The 18,130-nt window shown below is 43.2% G+C and overlaps 1 protein-coding gene across 2 annotated transcripts in view; it reads left to right on the top strand.

The window, feature by feature from the left end:
- LOC121283486 (E3 ubiquitin-protein ligase rififylin-like) overlaps positions 1 to 18,130 on the top strand; it is a 90,990-nt gene that overhangs the window by 36,565 nt on the left and 36,295 nt on the right. For both annotated transcript variants that reach the window (XM_041198119.1, XM_041198120.1), the window contains exon 3: positions 3,810 to 3,997. In XM_041198119.1, coding sequence (XP_041054053.1) covers positions 3,821 to 3,997 — 177 coding nt within the window. In that variant the 5' untranslated portion in view covers positions 3,810 to 3,820. The remainder of the gene's footprint in view (positions 1 to 3,809; positions 3,998 to 18,130) is intronic.

Genomic DNA, 18,130 nt, shown 5'->3' on the forward strand with positions numbered 1-18,130 from the left:
CATTCTTCCACTGGTCAAATGGTTTAGACTCCAAGCACATTAGAGGATAATCATAAATCAACAATTTATATTTGCTTTCTGTCATTTTCCAAAAGCACTGCTCGGATTTTAAATTTCTGATTTTTTTTCTTAGTTTCCAGTCTTTAGGTAACATTCTTTGTTACCATGTTATACGCCAGAAAGTCAGATGGTGAAGGATGGGTCTGGTGCCAAGCTTTATACACTTATAATAAGTATTTGATTGCAAGGTTACATATTATAAAAACGCACCTCATAACCCAATAACCACAGTTTCAGTCTGTGTCTATTTTTAGGGGCAGAAGTGAATCCCCAGTTAATGCCCACCTCCAACTCAGCCAAGGGTTTTAAAGGAAATGGCTGAAGAAATTGCAGAGTTTCCTACCGATATCTTCATAGATCTCTAAATCCTGGAATTGCCCCTTTAGATTGGAAAATTGCAAATGTAACTCCATTATTCAAGAAAGGTGATGGAGAGAAACAAGGAAATTACAGACTGATTAGTCTAACATCTGTTGAGAGAAGTTATTGGAATATATAATTAAAGACAAAATGACCTGAACTGTTTTTTAAAAAAAAAATGATCTGTTTAGAGAAAGCTGACACGGATTTGTGAAGGGCAGGTTATGTCCAACAAATCTAATTGAATTTCTTTGAGAAAGCAATTATAGTTGTAAACAGGTGGATATCCATGGGTATAGCTTATGTGCACTTCCGGAAAGCATTCAGTAAGGTTCCATGTACAAGACTGTTGGCTCAAAGTTAAAGCTCATGGAATAGAAAGTAAGTATTTGACCTGGTTATGAGATAGGTTAATTGTTAGAAGACAAAAAATAAGGAAAACTGATATGTGCTCAAGTTGAAAAGAAGTGACTAGTGGTGTCCCAGAAGGACTTGTGTCAGGAGAGCAAAGGAATCCTGCTTAACTAGTGGTCACATTAGTCATTGCTGTTTTTCCCTTTCTGAGAAGGTAGTTTGGCTGTCGAGCAAGCATTTATACTGTTATTTCAGAGGTAAATAAATTAGAGCCCATTCTTTTGAGTGATCCAATTCCTGAATTGTTTCTGGTTATAGCAGTGTGTCCTTAATTAAAACAGCCTAGTTGAGTGCTTGTAGAAGCACTATTATCCTGTGTTCCTTTGACGTTTTGCATGTTTATTTCCTAAACATTTTCTAGCAATTTTTGGGGGTGAAGGTTACAATTTTTTAAGTTTTACTTAATTCAGATTAATGTTTGTTTGAATTTCTGCAATCAGCTTTGTATAAGTACCAAACTATTACAAAAACGTGCAAGAAGAATAACACCGGATAGAACACCTAGCCATCAAACTAGGTATCAGAAACTAATTCAACAAAAGCACACCACGCACAGTCAATTCTGCAAAGTCATCCTCATTAACATTTGGGAACTTGTGCAAAAATTGAGAGCAGTCCTACAGCCTAGTCAAGCAAGACCTGACATGGTCATACAGAATCATACCTATCAATTTATCCTCCATCACCATTATCTGTTCTTTCCAGCCTACAGGACAGACCCACCAGAGGTGGCAGCACAGTGGTATCTTGTCAGGAAGGAGTGGCTGTGGGAGTCCTCACCATTGACTCTGTATCCCATGAACACTCATGGCATCAGGTCAAATATCAGCAAAGAAACCTGATAATTACCACCTGTTACCCCCCCTCAGCTGATGAATCAGTTCTCCTCCATGTTGAACACCACTTGGAAAAAGCACTGAGGGTTGCAAAGACAGAATGTTCTTTGGGTGGGGAACTTCAATATTTATCAGAAGGATGGCTCAGTAGCACCACTATTAACCGAGTTGACTGAGTCCTGAAGGACATAGCTGTCAGATTGTGCTTGTGGTGATGGTGAGAGAACCAACATGAGAGAAAAACTTAGTTGACCTGATCTTCACTCACTCACTCACCTGGACCTGTTCATAACAATATTGAAAGGAGCGATGACCGCACAATCATTGTGGTCACAAAATCCGGTCTTTACCATTGAAGATGCCTTCCATCATGTGGCACAGCCACTGTGCTATATTGGATAGATTCAGAAAAGATCTAGGAACTCAAATCCTTGAGTCCCTGTGGATCATCAACAGAATTGTGTTCCATTACAATCTGTAATCTCGTGACTGAGCATATTCCTAACTCTACCATTACCATCAAGCCTAAGGGTGGGGGCCTACCCTGGTATAATGAGGAATGTGGAAGGGTAGGTCGGGAACAGCACCAGGTGTACCTAAACATGAGGTGTCAGCCTGACTAAGGTACATATATGGATGCTAAATAGTGGAAGCAACATGTTATAGGCAGCTAAGTGATCCCACAGCCAATGGATCAAATCAGTTTGCTGCCCTGCCACATCTGCTCGTTGAACAGTGGTAGACAATAAACAGGAGGGGGAGGTGATTCCATGCCCATCCCCATCCTCAATGATAGCAAAGTATGGAATATGAGTGCAAAAGGCAACACTGAAGTGTTTGCAACCATTTTCAATTGAAAATGTTGAATTGATTATCTATTTTAACCTCTTCCTGAGTCCCCACCATCATAAATGCTAGTTTTTAGCCAATTTAATTCACTGTACAGAAAATCAAGCACTGGATGTAACAGATTATGGATGTCAACAGCATTCTAGCATTAGCACTGAAGACTTGTGCTTCAGAAATAGCCACACATCCAGCCTAGCTCTTCTAGTAATAATACTCAAAATAAGTCAATCATAAGCAAAGTGATGGAAGGGTCTTTGTTAGTGCACTGACTTGGCATTAACCTGCTCGTCAATGCTCAAATTTAGATTCCATTAACACCACTCGACTCCAGACCTCATTACAGCCTTGACCAATCATGGTCAAAAGAGATGAATTCCGGAGGTGAGGTGACAGTGACTGTCCTTGACATCAAGGCAGCATTTTAATCAATAGGACATAAGGATCCCCAGTAAAATTGAGATCAGTGCGAATCAGAGAAAAAACTCCACAGGTTAGAGTCAAACTGGCACAAAGGGCGATAGTTGCTGGAGGGCATCATTTCCATCCTAGTCTGTTGCAGCAAGAGTTCCTCAGGGCAGTGTCCTAAGCTCAACCATCTTCTGCTGCTTCATCAGTGGCTTTTCTCTCCATCATAAAGTCAGAAGTGGGAATGTTTGTTGTTGATTGCACGGTGTTCAGTTCCGTTGAAAATTTCTCATAAAATTAAGCAGTCCGTAACCCCACGCAGCAAGACCCGGACAACATTCGGACTTAGCTGACAAGTGACAAATAACGCTTGTGCCATGCAAGTGTCAGAAAGTGACCCATCTGCATCCTAGATGTCACCATTGACCAAAACTGTGGATCAGCCAAATAGGGTGGCTGCCAGATTCGGCCAGAGTCTATGGTGAGTAACTGACTTCCCACCCGACCTTCCAAAGTTTTTCCACCATCTACAAGGCACAAGTCAAGAAGTGTAATGGAATACTCTCCACTTAACCTGTATGAATTCAGATCCAACAGTACTCAAGAAGCTCAACACCAGCGCAAAGCACCCTGCTTGATCAATACCCCATCCAGCATCTTCCATGTCCACTCCATCCACTACGGGCACACAGTGGCATCAGTGTATACCATCTCCAAGATGCACTGCAGCCATTTGCCAAGGCTTCTTTTACAGCACCTCCCAGATCCTCAAGTACATCCAATAAGTGAATGGGTAAAAAGTGATAAAATGTGTGACATTGACCATTTTAAAACTGTTGATATTGATATCTCTTCAAGTTATAAATTAATTGTTTGTTTTCACAGACGGCACTGCAATGTGGGCCTCCTGCTGCAACTGGTTCTGTGTGGACAACCAGACCATGGATGAACCTGAGCATAATCCTAGGAGGCAGGCATACACTAATGCAGGTTACAACTCTCAGTCACCCCCATCTGGATTGGAGCACACATGCAGAGCTTGTGGTTCCCAATTTGAAAATCCATTGAGAAAGGTGGGTACAAGTTGAGTTAAAGATTAGAATTGAACTATTGCACAGGAAACTACTTTTCGGCGGAAGTTGCAACTTAGAAATAAATATTACTAAATGTTGGTAGTGTCTTGTGCTGTTAACCTTGAATATTAATCTATCTTGGAGAAATTAATCAGTGATTCTACTGAGGGAGAAGTTGACGCATTCTCTCAATACTTGCTAAGCTAAATTTGGTGACTTATTCATCTTTTGCACTGTTCCTTTGATTTGTTAGAGGATATCCCGTTTTAAAAGGAACAGAACTTATTGCTGTGATTTTGTGCCATCTATTATTCTGCTAAATTTGAGCTGTGTTCATACTGCATAGGTTAGTTGTTGGGAGTAGTCTCATCGTGAAGTAAATTAGAAACTAATTGCTTTTTCTCTGTTAATACCTTTAAAGATTCCACTTGTTGATAAGTTCCCTCTCTGGCTGTGACTTGTTGCTGTTTTGTGATTGAAATTTGCGGCAGAAATCAGAAGCTCTCCAGATATGTGACTTTTTTAATATGAATAGTTCATGCGCAACCGGTGAACTGCTATTTTTTATATTGAGAAGTGTTATGACATATAAAATGCAGTACATTCTGCTAAAGCACAGCTGTGTCTCCTAAGACCACCAAGGCTAATTGCTAAGTAAACACTTAGATGAATAAGGCTTAATTCTTAACAAAAGTAAAAATACCTAGAAAAACTCAGCAGGTCTGACAGCATCTGTGGAGAGGAACACAGTTAACATTTCGAGTCCGTATGACTCTTCAACAGAACTAAGTAAAAATAGAAAAGAGGTGAAATATAAGCTGGTTTAAGGGGGGATGGGACAGGTAGAGTTGGATAGAGGGCCAGTGATAGGTGGAGATAGCCAAAAGATGTCATAGACAAAAGGACAAAGAGGTGTTGAAGGTGGTGATATTATCTAAGGAATGTGCTATTCGGTGACAATAAGGGTAGAAAGCAGGACAAGCAAGGTACAGATAGCCCTATTGGGGGTGGGGTGGGGGGAAGGGATTGAAATAGGCTAAAAGGTAGAGATAAAACAATGGATGGAAATACATTTAAAAATAACGGAAATAGGTGGGAAAAGAAAAATCTATATAAATTATTGGGGGAAAAAAGGGGGGGATCGGAAAGGGGGTGGGGATAGAGGAGAGAGTTCATAATCTAAAGTTGTCATTATTCAGTCCGGAAGGCTGTAAAGTGCCTAGTCGGAAGAGGAGGTGCTGTTCCTCCAGTTTGCGTTGAGCTTCACTGGAACAATGCAGCAGGCCAAGGACGAACATGTGGGCATGAGAGCAGGGTGGAGTGTTGAAATGGCAAGCGACAGGGAGGTCTGGGTCATGCTTAATTCTTGTTTGATCAGGAAAGCTTACAGTTTGGAATTAGCTGGTCAGTTTTAGGCTGCAGCTGTGGAGCGTCCAGCAACTTGCAACTTAAAAAAAAATCAATAACAGCATGTCTTGTTGGGTTCCCCAAGATGTACCATTTCTGATTCTGTGGCATTATTAACGAACAACACTCCTACTTTCCTTGAAAATTTCTCAGCTGCTTATGCTCTTAATTTTTCTCATTTTTTGTCTTCCACCCATCCCTAATGCTTTCTCTGGCTACTGAACAATTTTGATCAGTCTGTTTAACATTTTTTTAAAATTGTTCCTGTAACACTGTTTTACATCAGTCTGTCTTCTCTGCTGTATGTCTTCAATATTTCCTTGTAGCTCTCACACATAAAAGCATGAAATAGCAGTAGCAGACTATACATCCCCTGGACCTGCTTTGCCATTCTAAGATTAAAGTTGATCTTCAAGCTCGACTTGCGTTCTTGCCCTATCCCTCTATCCTTTGATTCCCTTATTTCCCAAGAACATATCAATATCTCACTTTCTTTTATTTGTGCGCCATAGCTATCTCTACTTTTTAAGGCATAGAGAGAAGCTGTCTGAAATTAATGGGTAATCAATAGATGAGGTGGAGGCGAACCAATGAAGGAAAATTTTGAAAATCTTTTTGGATGACATTTGAGGGCTCTGTAAACCCAAGAAACATAGTAGAGGAAGTAATATTTATAATGTAGTTAACATTTAAAAAATTACAACATTTAGAAGAAAAGCAATACATGTAGCTTTGGTGACATTTTGTGGACATGAAATGTTTCTAATGCTTTCTATCAGAGGCTGATGCATTTTTGGACACCTGAAGCTTGAGCTCATAGGCCTTCCTAGAGTAGGAGGACCTAATGGCATGGCATACTACATCTGGAATATATACAACTTCTGGAATTCTTTTGATTGACAGCAAGACAGAGCATTTACTCTGTAGGTCAGAAGTTGGTATTTATGTGCCAAAGTCCTCTTACACTCTTGATGGCAAATAACTGAGGCAGTGAAGGTCAATGGAATTTCTTTTTGTCAACAACATCAGAACAGAATGAAGCATGACCTGTCTTTCATTGAGTTCTGGGAAAGATGAGCATGGATTTAGGAGGCAAAAGGGAGAGGGAAGGAAGGTTGAAGTTGGAACAATAGTTAGCAAAGACAGAGTAAAGGGTTTTATTTAGGAGAGGGGCGATGATGGTCAATTTAAAGGAGATGAGTACAATATCTGAGAGCAAAGATGGTTAACAATATCAACTAATGAGAACCAGGAAGGGATGCTGAATGGTCAGTAGTTTAGAGGCATAGGGTTGAGGGAGCAGGAGAAAGCTCTGATGGCTAAGATGGGCTTTAAAAAGGAAAGATAAGAGAAATTGGAGAAAAATGAAAGTTCAGGGCCTGGGCAGGGGGAAACAATAGAGGGATTTTCCTATTCGATGAACAGAAGGGAAGTGGCAGATACAGCTGATTGTCACTAAGATGGAGACCATCCAAAGAAGTCTATGAACTCCTTGCATTTGTTGATTGTGAGGATACTCGAAACAGGAGAGAAATTGAAGACTGTTTGCAGTAGCAAAAAGAAGCCAGGAGTTACCTTTGCATTTCAGGATGATCCTGGATTAGTGAGCAGTTTAGGCAGATGTGAGCAGGATCTGATACTGCTTTTTGTGGCCCACCCAGATCTGGTGGTGAATGGCTTAACCAGTTTTCCAGTATATCTGTTCAAGTCTGCACCGCTTGGACTTAAGTGGAAATGAAAGATGTGCCAGGATGAGAGCGCAATGGCACCTGCCCAGGGTGTGTGTCACTTCTGTACTGAACTTGGTCTGTTATGGCTGACGAGGCAGCAGTCCCTTCTTCAGATGGTCTGCTGCTTTGTCCCTCTGGCCGGCTCTCTTTTCTGCCATCTGGTCATTTCTTTGTCCTCTGCTTTTTCCACGCTCTTTCTGATTGCTTGCTCCAGGCACTATGGTCAGCAGCGAGGACTTCCCATGCATTGATTCCGATCCCAGTCAACCTGAAGTCTCACCTGCACACATGCTTATATCAAAGGCAGGGGTCACTTGTTATCTTGTGCCAATAGCAAGCTTGCCATCGAGTAATTCTTTGGGGATACAGCCAGCATCCATTCGGTTCAAATGACCCAGCTAATGGAGCCACTGTCGAGGACAAACATGCTGGAGATCCCTGCATGCTGGTGTACTTCCATATTAAGCACTCTGTCTCGCCAGGAGGTGCCCAGTATTCATCTGAGGCAGTGGAGGTGGAAGCTGTTCAGTTAGTTTTCTTGGCTTCCATATGTTGTCCACTGCCTTGCCACTGTGAAGGAGGGTGCTGAGAATTCATGGAACTTTGTATTTTCAGTTAGTTTGCTGTTGGTCCACGCTTGACTTCTTAACTTTGATGTGACAGCTATAGCCTTGGCAATCCTGGTGTTGATTTGAGCATCAGGGGACAGGTTGTTGGTAATTGTTGATCCAAGGTTTGTGAACCTGTTGATGACCTCCAGAGTGAGGTTGTCAATGTTGTTGGAAGGTGGACACTCTATGTCCTGGACAGTAACTTTAATATTCCTGATGTTGATTGTCAGTCCAACCTCCTTGCAGACCTAGGAGCGCCAATCTACAAGTTGCTGTCAGTGTACTTCAGTATGGGATGCAAGCATGGTGACATCAGCAAACAGCAACTCTAGCAGCATGGAGAAAAATATGCCAAACAAAGTTAATGCCAGTACACAATCCTGCTTTACCTCGCTGCTGACCTTGATGGCCTCTGATGAAACCGTGCATGTTCTTGTGGAAAGAAGAAATTAAACCCAGGAGTCCAGATGGGCAGCCTATTTTCCACAGCAGTTTAAAAAGCCTGTCTGTGCTGACAGGGTTGACGACCTTATTGACGTCCATGAAGGCGTTGTAGAGTGGCCTGCACAGTTCACAGCACTGCTCTAACTGCCAAAGTGAGAAAATCAGTCAACTGTCGATCTGCCAGCTCAGAAACCACACTGAGAGTCGAAGTAGATGCGTGATGCAAGGGTCTGCAATCTTATCAGAGCAACACGAGCAAAGACCTTCCCTACAATACTGAACAAGGAGATGCTCAGTAATTGTTGCAGTCACTTATGTTTTTGTACAAGGTGACCATTTTTACATCACGCATGTCTCGAGGCAAAAACCTTTCCTTCTAGCAGAGATACAAAAGTTCGTGGAGATGCTGCAGCAGGGCTGGTTTTCCGCTTTTGATGATTTCAGGTGGAATGCCATCATTTCCTGGGGCTTTACCACTGGTCAGATGGTCAGTGGCCTTATTGAGCCCTACTATGGCGGGCTTGCTGACCAGCTCCTCCCTGATAGGAAAGTCTGGAATGGCGCTGAGAGCTTTCTTCAGAAGAGGTTCTCCATTGAGTTTGAAAAAAGTGCTCCATCCATCTTTCCATCTGATTGCTTGATTCAGTGATGATCATCCCTGTCTTTGTTGTCAAGGGGGCTGATTTGTTTGCTGCTGGGCCTGTTGCTTTCTTGAATCCTTCATAAATCCCACTAGCATCCCTGCATTCAGCAGCAGATTGTATGCTGTTGCAGAGTTTTAACTGGTATTGATTGGTGCAGTGCTGAGATTTGATTCTGGCAGCTCAGAGCATTTCGACTTTTATTTGCTGGGAACTTGCTTGTAGTTCATGAGGGCTGCCCTCTTGATTGCAGTAACTGGCTCCATTTCAGTCCAATAAACCTCAAACCAGTCAGCATTCCTCTGATCTCTTCTCCCATATGCAATGAGAGCAAAGTAATGGTTAGTCTTGTGCAGATGATTCCACTTTGACACCACATTCTCGCCTTTGATAGTGTTGTCCGAAAGAACCTGATCAAGGGTGTTGAGGAACTCCTGGGTCCTTTTCTGGATCAGTGGTATGGCAAGTGCTGATCCGAAGATGGCTTTTCTCCGTGGAGTGGTATAGTTTCCTTGGCTGAAGCCTGACCTTGCTACACATCAGGGAATGGTCAGTGTCATGGCCAGGGCTGTGATTGCTACAAGTGATGAGGGCACTGAGGGTGTGGTACATGTGGTGACGGTGAGATCCAGCTGATGCCAGTGGCATGATCTCAGATGTCTCCAGGATGCATTTTGACACGGGTTAGTTTGGAAGTAGCTGTTCTTCACACAGTCCATGGTAACAGCATAGCTCCAGCATCCTCTGTCCATTTTCAATCATTTTGCCAATTCTCTGGTGCCCTATGTACGTTGGCCAAGCTGTGAAGTCAGTACCTACCCTTGCATTGAAGTCTCCTAGGCGGTACAGAGTCTCAGTGCTGGGAATCCTGCTGCTGGCAGAGCCAAGTGCCTCATAGAATTGATCCTTGACATTTGATCTGCAGGTGAGTGTCAGGGCATAGATGCAGAGAAGTTACTTGGCCCATGCTTGTTGACGAGTGAAGAGTAAGAAGTCCCTCTCAGCCTTCTATGGAGTGCTTGTCATCACGAGTAGAGTGTTTGTTTCTTTTTGCTGTGAAACCTACTAAAGCTCACATGTTGCCTCTTGAGTTTCCCCTGCCAGAGGGATATGTCGTGTTTCTCTATAATGGATCCATTTTGAGCTAGCCTAGTTTCTTGCAGTGCAACAATGTCCACATTGAACCTTGTAAGCTCTTTGCCGATTACAGCTGTCTTGCTTGTGTCATCAGCCTGCAGAAGGTCGTCGGTAAGGCCAGGGTGCATGGTCCTTACATTCCAGCTTGCGACATGAAAGACTGGTGTCTTCTTTGTTGAGTTTGTCTTGCCTTGTGCATAGATTAGCAACCCGCCTGTCAGGAGATGACTCTCTAAGCCCCAAGCACCCATTGAAGCAAGCCGGCTATGACAGGACAGCACCTAACTGGTTGGGGGTTGCCCAGCTTGAGTTGAGTGGTAGCTATCCAATGAGACACAATTATCTCTTCCCACCATTAGAAGTAATCACTGGTGCTTGTGCTCTATGCCAATCAGGCAAGTACTTACAGCCAGTAACTGTTTTTTCCCATGCTGTGCCAACATAAACCACAAAGCTCAAGGGCGCTGGCCTGGGAAAATAGATTGGAGACCCGGAATTTCCCAAGCATCGGGGAGTGCCCCCCCCACCCCGTATTTTCCAAAGGCTGAAACCAGCACTGTTTGGTACCAGCTCTGCTGCAGGAGTTGCTGGAAAGCTGCCTAATAGGTGACAGATTACCCCTACGGGACTCCACTCTGGACACCCTGACAGAAAATCCAGGGCTTAGTCCCTTAGCTGCCTTTTCTCCTGAGACACTCACAGGAATGTAGGGCTATTTACCCATAGCTGGGGGTCTGATTTGTGGGCACCAGGATGTAGCCACAAACCAGTGGGCTTTTATGCCACATGTCTGGGGCCAGACATTTTCTGAGTCCCCAGTAGTTTAGCCTGAGGCCACAAGGTACCCAGCAACATATGTCGCCTTGGGGAGGCACTACATCAGGCTTGCTGATGAATGGGCTTTGTACTGGCAGGAGAGGCTTACGCACTCTGCTCTCTTTGCAATAGTTATACTGTTATCCACCAGTGAGAGCTGTGATCAAGAGGTAACACATAGACTACACGCCACTCACTACGCTAGCTCACTTGACACATCGCATCAACCAGAGACACGCAGGATGAGACAATAATGGCATTATTGGGGGCTACGGCATCAAAGTTGCAGATGAGGACGTGTTTGGAAGATCAGTACCTCCCGAAGTGCTGTTCTGAATGGAGGACCAAGGCTGGACAGTTAGGACTTTGAAAGTGCAATTGTTGGGGAGTTGGGAAGGAGCTTTTTTCCTGCGGCAGACACAGAAAGAAATAAAAACAAAAAACTGCGGATGCTGGAAATCCAAAACAAAAACAGAATTACCTGGAAAACCTCAGCAGGTCTGGCAGCATCAGCGGAGAAGAAAAGAGTTGACGTTTCGAGTCCTCGTGACCCTTCAACGGGACTCATGGTTTGCAACAGGCTATGGGTGGAGAGATATACAAGCACTAGACCATTATTCAAGTTTGCAGGGTGATAGTAAATTGAAGCCTTGAATTTAAGCCCATTCAAACAGAACCCTTTAATAACTCTATTGTTGCAGAAGCCTTTTGTAAAGAAGGAACTATGTAAATTAGTTCACTTTTGTTGACGTTCATTTTTTTAAATCTTTAAGATAAAGAGCTTCTATCCCATGGGACAGATCACAGTCATATATAATGAGTTGCTATGTGAGGGAAAAACAGTCATATTTATTTAACTACCTGCAGTGGGATAGAAAGTGCTCTTATTTTCTAGGATGCAACCTACCTACGTCTGTGAACAAAAACATTGTAAAAACTTCCCTCCAAACACTTAGTGACGGTGTTCATCCCTTCCCCACTCCCACACCCCAACAGACTTAACCTTTGTGATCAGTGCTACATTAGCATATGTATGTTTGTGTGTATATAGTGTATTAAAACTATTAACACTTCAGTACAGTAAAATATATTGAGTGTACCATAGCTTTTATATTTCATGTCCGCCCTTTATTTCAAACCCGCTGCTGCCTTAGACCTGCCTGCTTCCCACGTCTGCTGCAGCGAATTGAGTGGCAAATGTAACTCCTGTCCAGTTAAGTTACTTGGAAATCAAAATAGTGACACGTGTGCATTTCCACATCGGTATGGGGTTGGGGAATCAGCATCACGCCATCAAGGTTCCAATACAGGAATTGAAGTCCTGTCCAGTGAGTGTGTTTAGCTTCTTTTTAAAAAAGCTAATTAGCATATCATTAATTATTTCTGAGTTCAGATTTCACATCTTTAGAGCATGAGGCCTTCTAGAGGACGTATCCTAGCTACTGTAACTTTAGTTTTAAAGTTCTCTTGTTATGATGCAGGATATTTTCCAACATTAAATAATTCACTACATCTACATTGCCTAATGTTTAATACCTTTATTCTGGAAAGCTCCCAAATGCTAGATCAGTCGGAAATGGAATCATTTTTTGTGTTTCAGAAGGATTCAAGCTGTGGTATTTTGAAGAAAATGGAAGCTTTTCATTCTTCTAAACCCCTGAGAATAAAACCACTAATTGCTCTATTCTTTTCTATTTTGGGAGCCCGAATCAAGCTGCAGAAGTAAATTAAGATTCATGCTGAAACTATTACTCTTCCACAAGAGATTTATTGGCACTGCAACTTTTTTATTGCATGCCCATCAATCTTGTTTTCCTTCAGAAGACCATGTGTCCTTTGTGCTCAAACCTGTTATACCAGCTTACAATTTAAGTTCAGTTTTATACAATTTTCTTTTAACCTTGTTGGGTCATACTGTTTGTAACCTTGACTTTGAAAGACCACTTAAGTCCAAAATCTAGGGTGACAATTCAGTGCAGTACTGAGGGCGTGCTGCACTATCAGAGGTTCCGTCTTTCAGCTAGCAAGTTTACCTAGTGTTTTCTCATGCCTTTTCATAGATTAAACATGAATGGAGAATAACCCATCTTTTGCATTTGTACACAGTGAGACTCCAACATCTCTGGCTGAGTTGGCAATACTCCTGCCAGCTTCCTTCTGGCCAGTACATAATCGGCAGAGGTAGCACAGCAAATGTGAGGACATGGTATGGATATACTGGCTACAGTTGTGATTGTGAACTAATGCTGTGGTGAGGTGTAATGTGACTGTCTCAACATCAGATATCTATATGGCACTGGAAAGGTCCCAGTGGGTTGGAAGATCACTGATGTAAACACCTCTAGTCAAGAAAGGAGTGAGACAGAAAGCAGGAAACTGTCTGCCAGTTAGCCTAACATCTGCCATAGGGAAAATGCTAGAATACGTTATGCAGAAGATAACAATGTTTAGAAAATCATAATACAATCAGATGATCCACACCTCTAGATCAAGATTGACATGAGCTCAGTAGTTTTCAAGGCTGTCTTAGGGCATGTTACCTGAAGAGAGAGGGAATACAATCAGGCAGAGTCAGCATGGGTTTTGTGAAAGGGAATGGGCGGCTGTGTTTTTTTTCCTCTTTCAGCTGGCACAGGCACAATGGGTTGAATGGCCTCTTTCTGTGCCTCTATGGGAAATCATGTTGGACTAATTTATTAGAGTAGGATTAGAGGGAACATGAAGAAAAAATTTTGCACCCAGAGGGCAATGTGCATCTGGAATTCACTTGGTGGTTGAGGCTGAAATGCTCAGCTCATTTTAAAGGTACCTGGATCTGCACCTGAAGTGCTGTAACCTACAAGGCTATGGTCGAGGTGCTGGAAAGTGGGATTAAAATCAGCTAGTTTCTTTTTGCTTTCTCTTTTTTTGGCTGACGCAGACACAATGAACTGAATTGTCTCTTTCTGTTCTGTAACTTTTCTATGGTTTGAGGAAGTAACAAGCAAGGTGGATAAAAAGGAACCTTTTGATGTGGTGTACTTTGATTTCCAAAAGGTGTTTTGAAAAGATGCCACATCAAAGGTTACTGCACAAAATAAGTGCTCATTGTATAAGAGGTAGCATATTAACATGGATATGGGATTGGTTAGCAAACAGAAAGCAAAGAGTAGGGATAAATAGGTCATTTTTGGGTTGGCAAGATGTTACTACTGAAGTGTCACGGGGATCAGTGCTGGGGCCTCAACTATTTACAATCTGTATCAATGACTTGGTTGAAGGGACCAAGTATATGGTAGCTAAATTTGCTGATGACAGAAAGATATGCAGGAAAGTAAGTTATCAAAAGGAAAAAGGGATTTAGGTTAAGTGAGTGGGCAAAAATTTGGCAGATGGAGTTTAATGTGGGAAAATGTGAACTTGCTCATTTTGACAGGAAGAATAGAAAAGCAGCATATTATTTGAATGGAGAGAGACAGCAGAACTCTATGGTACAGAGGGATCTGGGTTTCCTGGTACATCAATCCCAAAAAGTTAGTATTCAGGTGCTGCAAGTGATTAGAAAGGCAAATGGAATGTTGGGTTTATTACAAGGGGAATTGAATGGGGATTGTCTTATAAGGAAAGATTAGGCCTGTATCCAGTTGAGTTTAGAAGAATGAGAGGTGATCTTATTGAAACTTATAAGATCCTGAGGGGGCTTGACAAGGTAGTTGCTGAAAGGATGTTTCCCTTTGTGGGAGAGACTAGTACTTGACGTGGACAGTTTAAAAATAGGGGGTCTCCCATTTAAGATTGAATTAAGGAGAACATTTTTTTTCTGAAGATCATTAGTCTGTGGAATTCTCTTCCCCAGAAAGCAATGGAGACTGGGCCATGAATATATTCAATGCTGAGTTAGATTTTTGATCGATAAGGGAGTCGAGGGTTATGGGGAACAGACAGAAAAGTAGAGTTCAGGCCACAGTCAGTTCAGCTATGATCTTATCAGATGGCAGAACAGGCTCAAAGGACTGAATGGCCTACTCCTGCTCATAACTTGTGTTCTGATTGAGACATTAAACAGAGACCCTGTCTGCACCCCCCCCCCCCCCCCCCCCCCCAAGTAGTCATAAAGGATCCCATTGCACTATTTGAAGAAAAGTAGGGGTGTTCTCACTGGCACCCTGACCAAAATTTATTTCTCAGCCAGTATCATTGAAACAGATTATCTGGCCATTATCACATTGTGCTTATGGGAGCTTGCTGTTTGTAAATGGGCTCAATAGGACTTCCAGTAGGAATTTGAAGAAAAACCTACGTATGTGAGGCTTTCAAGGATGATTAAAGTTCCTGGAGCAAATACTACATTATTTAGTTTTATTGTAAATTTAACAAACTAAATAATGTACTGATAAATGCAAAATGCTTTATCTGAACAGTAGGATTTAATTGTGTAAAAAGGAGCTGAACTGTGCCCCCTGCCAATTACACTGATAGGAAATAATTATCTATCATTTATCGATGATATAGTAGCATTTTTTTCCCAGGAGTACAGAAGGAAGTAGGTTTGTAAAAAGATGAACATTGTTCGTGATGTGGGATAGAAAGTAGTGATCAGAAGTCTCAGTGATCAAGATTACAGGAATAGTGAGATGGAAAAGTTGATAAGGTAGCCATGACTGAGAGGAGAATTTGTATGGAGCAAGAGGTTTTGGGAGAACAAGAAGAGAGGAGCTGTGATGGAGATTTAAATTGCTGAAGATGAGGAATCATTCATTGTGGGGAGAACATCTTGATGAGAAACTCAAGTGGGTTGGTAGAAAATGAGCATTTTAAGAAAAGCAAGAGAGATGGAACAAGGTGAGGAGCTCAAAGGAGATGAAGGAGGGGAGACATCAAGGTGAGATTGTGATGAGGACTATGGCGTCATTAAGGTAGTTTGGAAAGCAGGTGATGAAAAGTTTGGCTAGGTGGTGATGATTCAATAAGAGGCAAGGTATTGCCATTCATGAGCAAAGTCCTGGTCAAAATTGGTTAATTAAGTCATTTATGCTAAGTTACTAGATAGAAGGGACCTTGTTTGCGAATAACTTGGCATTCTCGAGGGGAGTGCAGAGATATTATTGCCCCCCTATGACTTTGCTAATGAACAATAATATTGATGGGTTGAGTGGGATGCAAAGGAGTTGGCAAAGTGATCCCCCAGCAGGGACACTGCAAAAAGATTGTTGAAAGGCAATTGGGGAGTCTGAAATTGTTGCTTGTAAGGAGGATGGGTGTCTTGAATCCCTTTCTCAAAAAAAAAGCAGCTGGTCATGTGGGCCAGGAGGGGCGGGGGGCGGGGGTGGTGTGTGATCGCCACCACGCAGGAGTGTGGAATGGGCCAGACCTGCGCCATGTACAGCAACAGCAAGAGTGCCTCACACCTGATGACCAGGTTCTTACCCTCAATGGAGAGGGAGCGTCACTCCCACATGCCCAGTTTCCTTTTCACCATAGACACTCGCTTCGCTCCTTCCAGTTTCTAACGCATGCCCTGGTCCCTCCGAACCATATCCCGAGCACCTGCAGGCCGTCAGCCCTGACAGTGAAGGGGACAAAGGATTGGTCAGCCCAGTTCCCGAAGAACATGGCCTCGCTCTTCCCACGATTTACCTTGGCTCCCAAGGCCAGTTCGAACTGGTCGCAGATGTGGATCAGTCTGCGCACCAACAGTGGATCCGAGCAGAAGACAGCGACATCATCCATGTACAGGGAGGCTTTGATCTGAGTGCCTCCGCTGCCTGGGATTGTCACTCCTCTTATGCCCGGATCCTTCCTGATGGACTCAGCAAAGGGTTCTATGCAACACATGAAAAGAACAGGCAAGAGAGGACAGCCCTGCCTGACTCCAGATTTAATCAGAAAGCTATCGGATTCCCACCCATTGATTGAGACTGCACTACTGATGTTAGTGTAGAGCAGTTGGATCCAATTGCAAATTCCCTCTCCAAACCCCATTTTGGAGATCACATCCACCATGTAGGTGTGCGATATTCTGTCAAAGGCCTTCTCCTGATCCAGGCTAATGAGGCAGGTATCCACACCCCTATCCTGTACATAGGCAATCATATCCCTGAGCAGCGCGAGGCTGTCAGAAATCTTCCTGCCCGGCACAGTGCAGGTCTGGTCAGGGTGGAGCACCAATTCCAGAGCGGATTTGATCCGATTGGTGATGACCTTGGACAGAATCTTATAGTCCACATTCAACAGTGAAATGGGTCGCCAATTTCTAATTTCCTCCCTTTTCCTCATGAGGGTGATAATGCTTTTCCTCATGGATTCTGACATACTGCTGGCCAGGAGCATGCTCTGGTACACTTCTATCAGGTCTGGGCCGATCCAGTCCCACAGAGCCGAATACAACTCCGCCGGCAAGCTTTCGCTTCCGGGAGTTTTACTCTTCTCAAAGGACTCAAGGGCCTTAGTCAGTTCGTCAGGAGTTAGCGGTTTGTCCAGGCTCTCCCGTGTACTGTTGTCTAAGACCTCCGTGATAGAGGACAGGAAGGACTGGGAGACCGTGCTGTTTGTGGGCTTCACGTCATACAATCCGGCATAAAAGGATTTGCTGATCCTCAAAATGTTGGACTGCGATGACTTTACTGGACCGTCTTCTTCCTTCAGGCTGCTGATCACAGAGCTCTCTCTGTGTACCTTTTGGAAGAAGAAATGTGAGCATGTCTCATCCTGCTCCACAGAGCGGACTCTGGAACGGAAGATGATCTTGGAGGCCACCACATTACAGGAAGAACGTAATAGCTCTGGAGAGAGTGCAGAGGTGGTTTACAAGAATGTATTAAAATTGTATCCCTTGGTGGAAAATTCTAGAACCAGGGGACATAGATTCAAGATAAGTGGCAGAAGATGTAGGAGAGACATGAGGAAGAACTTTTTTTATGCAGAGGGTAGTGGGTGTCTGGAATTCGCTGCCCAAGTTGATGGTAGAAGCAGAAACTCTAAACTCCTTTAAAAAGTACCTGGATCTGCACTTTAAGTGCTGTAAGCTGTAGGGCTATGGGCCGGATGCAGGAAGATGGGATTAGAAAGGGCACCTGGGTGTCCTTGGGCTGGCAAGGACAAGATGGGCCAAATGGCCTCCTCCTGTGCTGTAATTTTTCTGTGGTTCCATGGATGTGGTCTATATGGATATGGCAGTAGAGAAAATAGAGACAAAAACTGGGACAGTACAGGGATAGGAGGGATATAGTAGAGGGATAGCAAGGAAGAGGTCACCAAGGGAATGTTGCAGTTCTTCAAGGACAGTGAGAGGTGGGGAATAAGAGGACAAGGAACCAATAAATATATAGTACACGGAGTGAACAGAGATGCAATTTCCAAAATATGCTT

Source organism: Carcharodon carcharias, chromosome 10 (genome assembly GCF_017639515.1).
Source record: "Carcharodon carcharias isolate sCarCar2 chromosome 10, sCarCar2.pri, whole genome shotgun sequence".
Taxonomy (NCBI): domain Eukaryota; kingdom Metazoa; phylum Chordata; class Chondrichthyes; order Lamniformes; family Lamnidae; genus Carcharodon; species Carcharodon carcharias.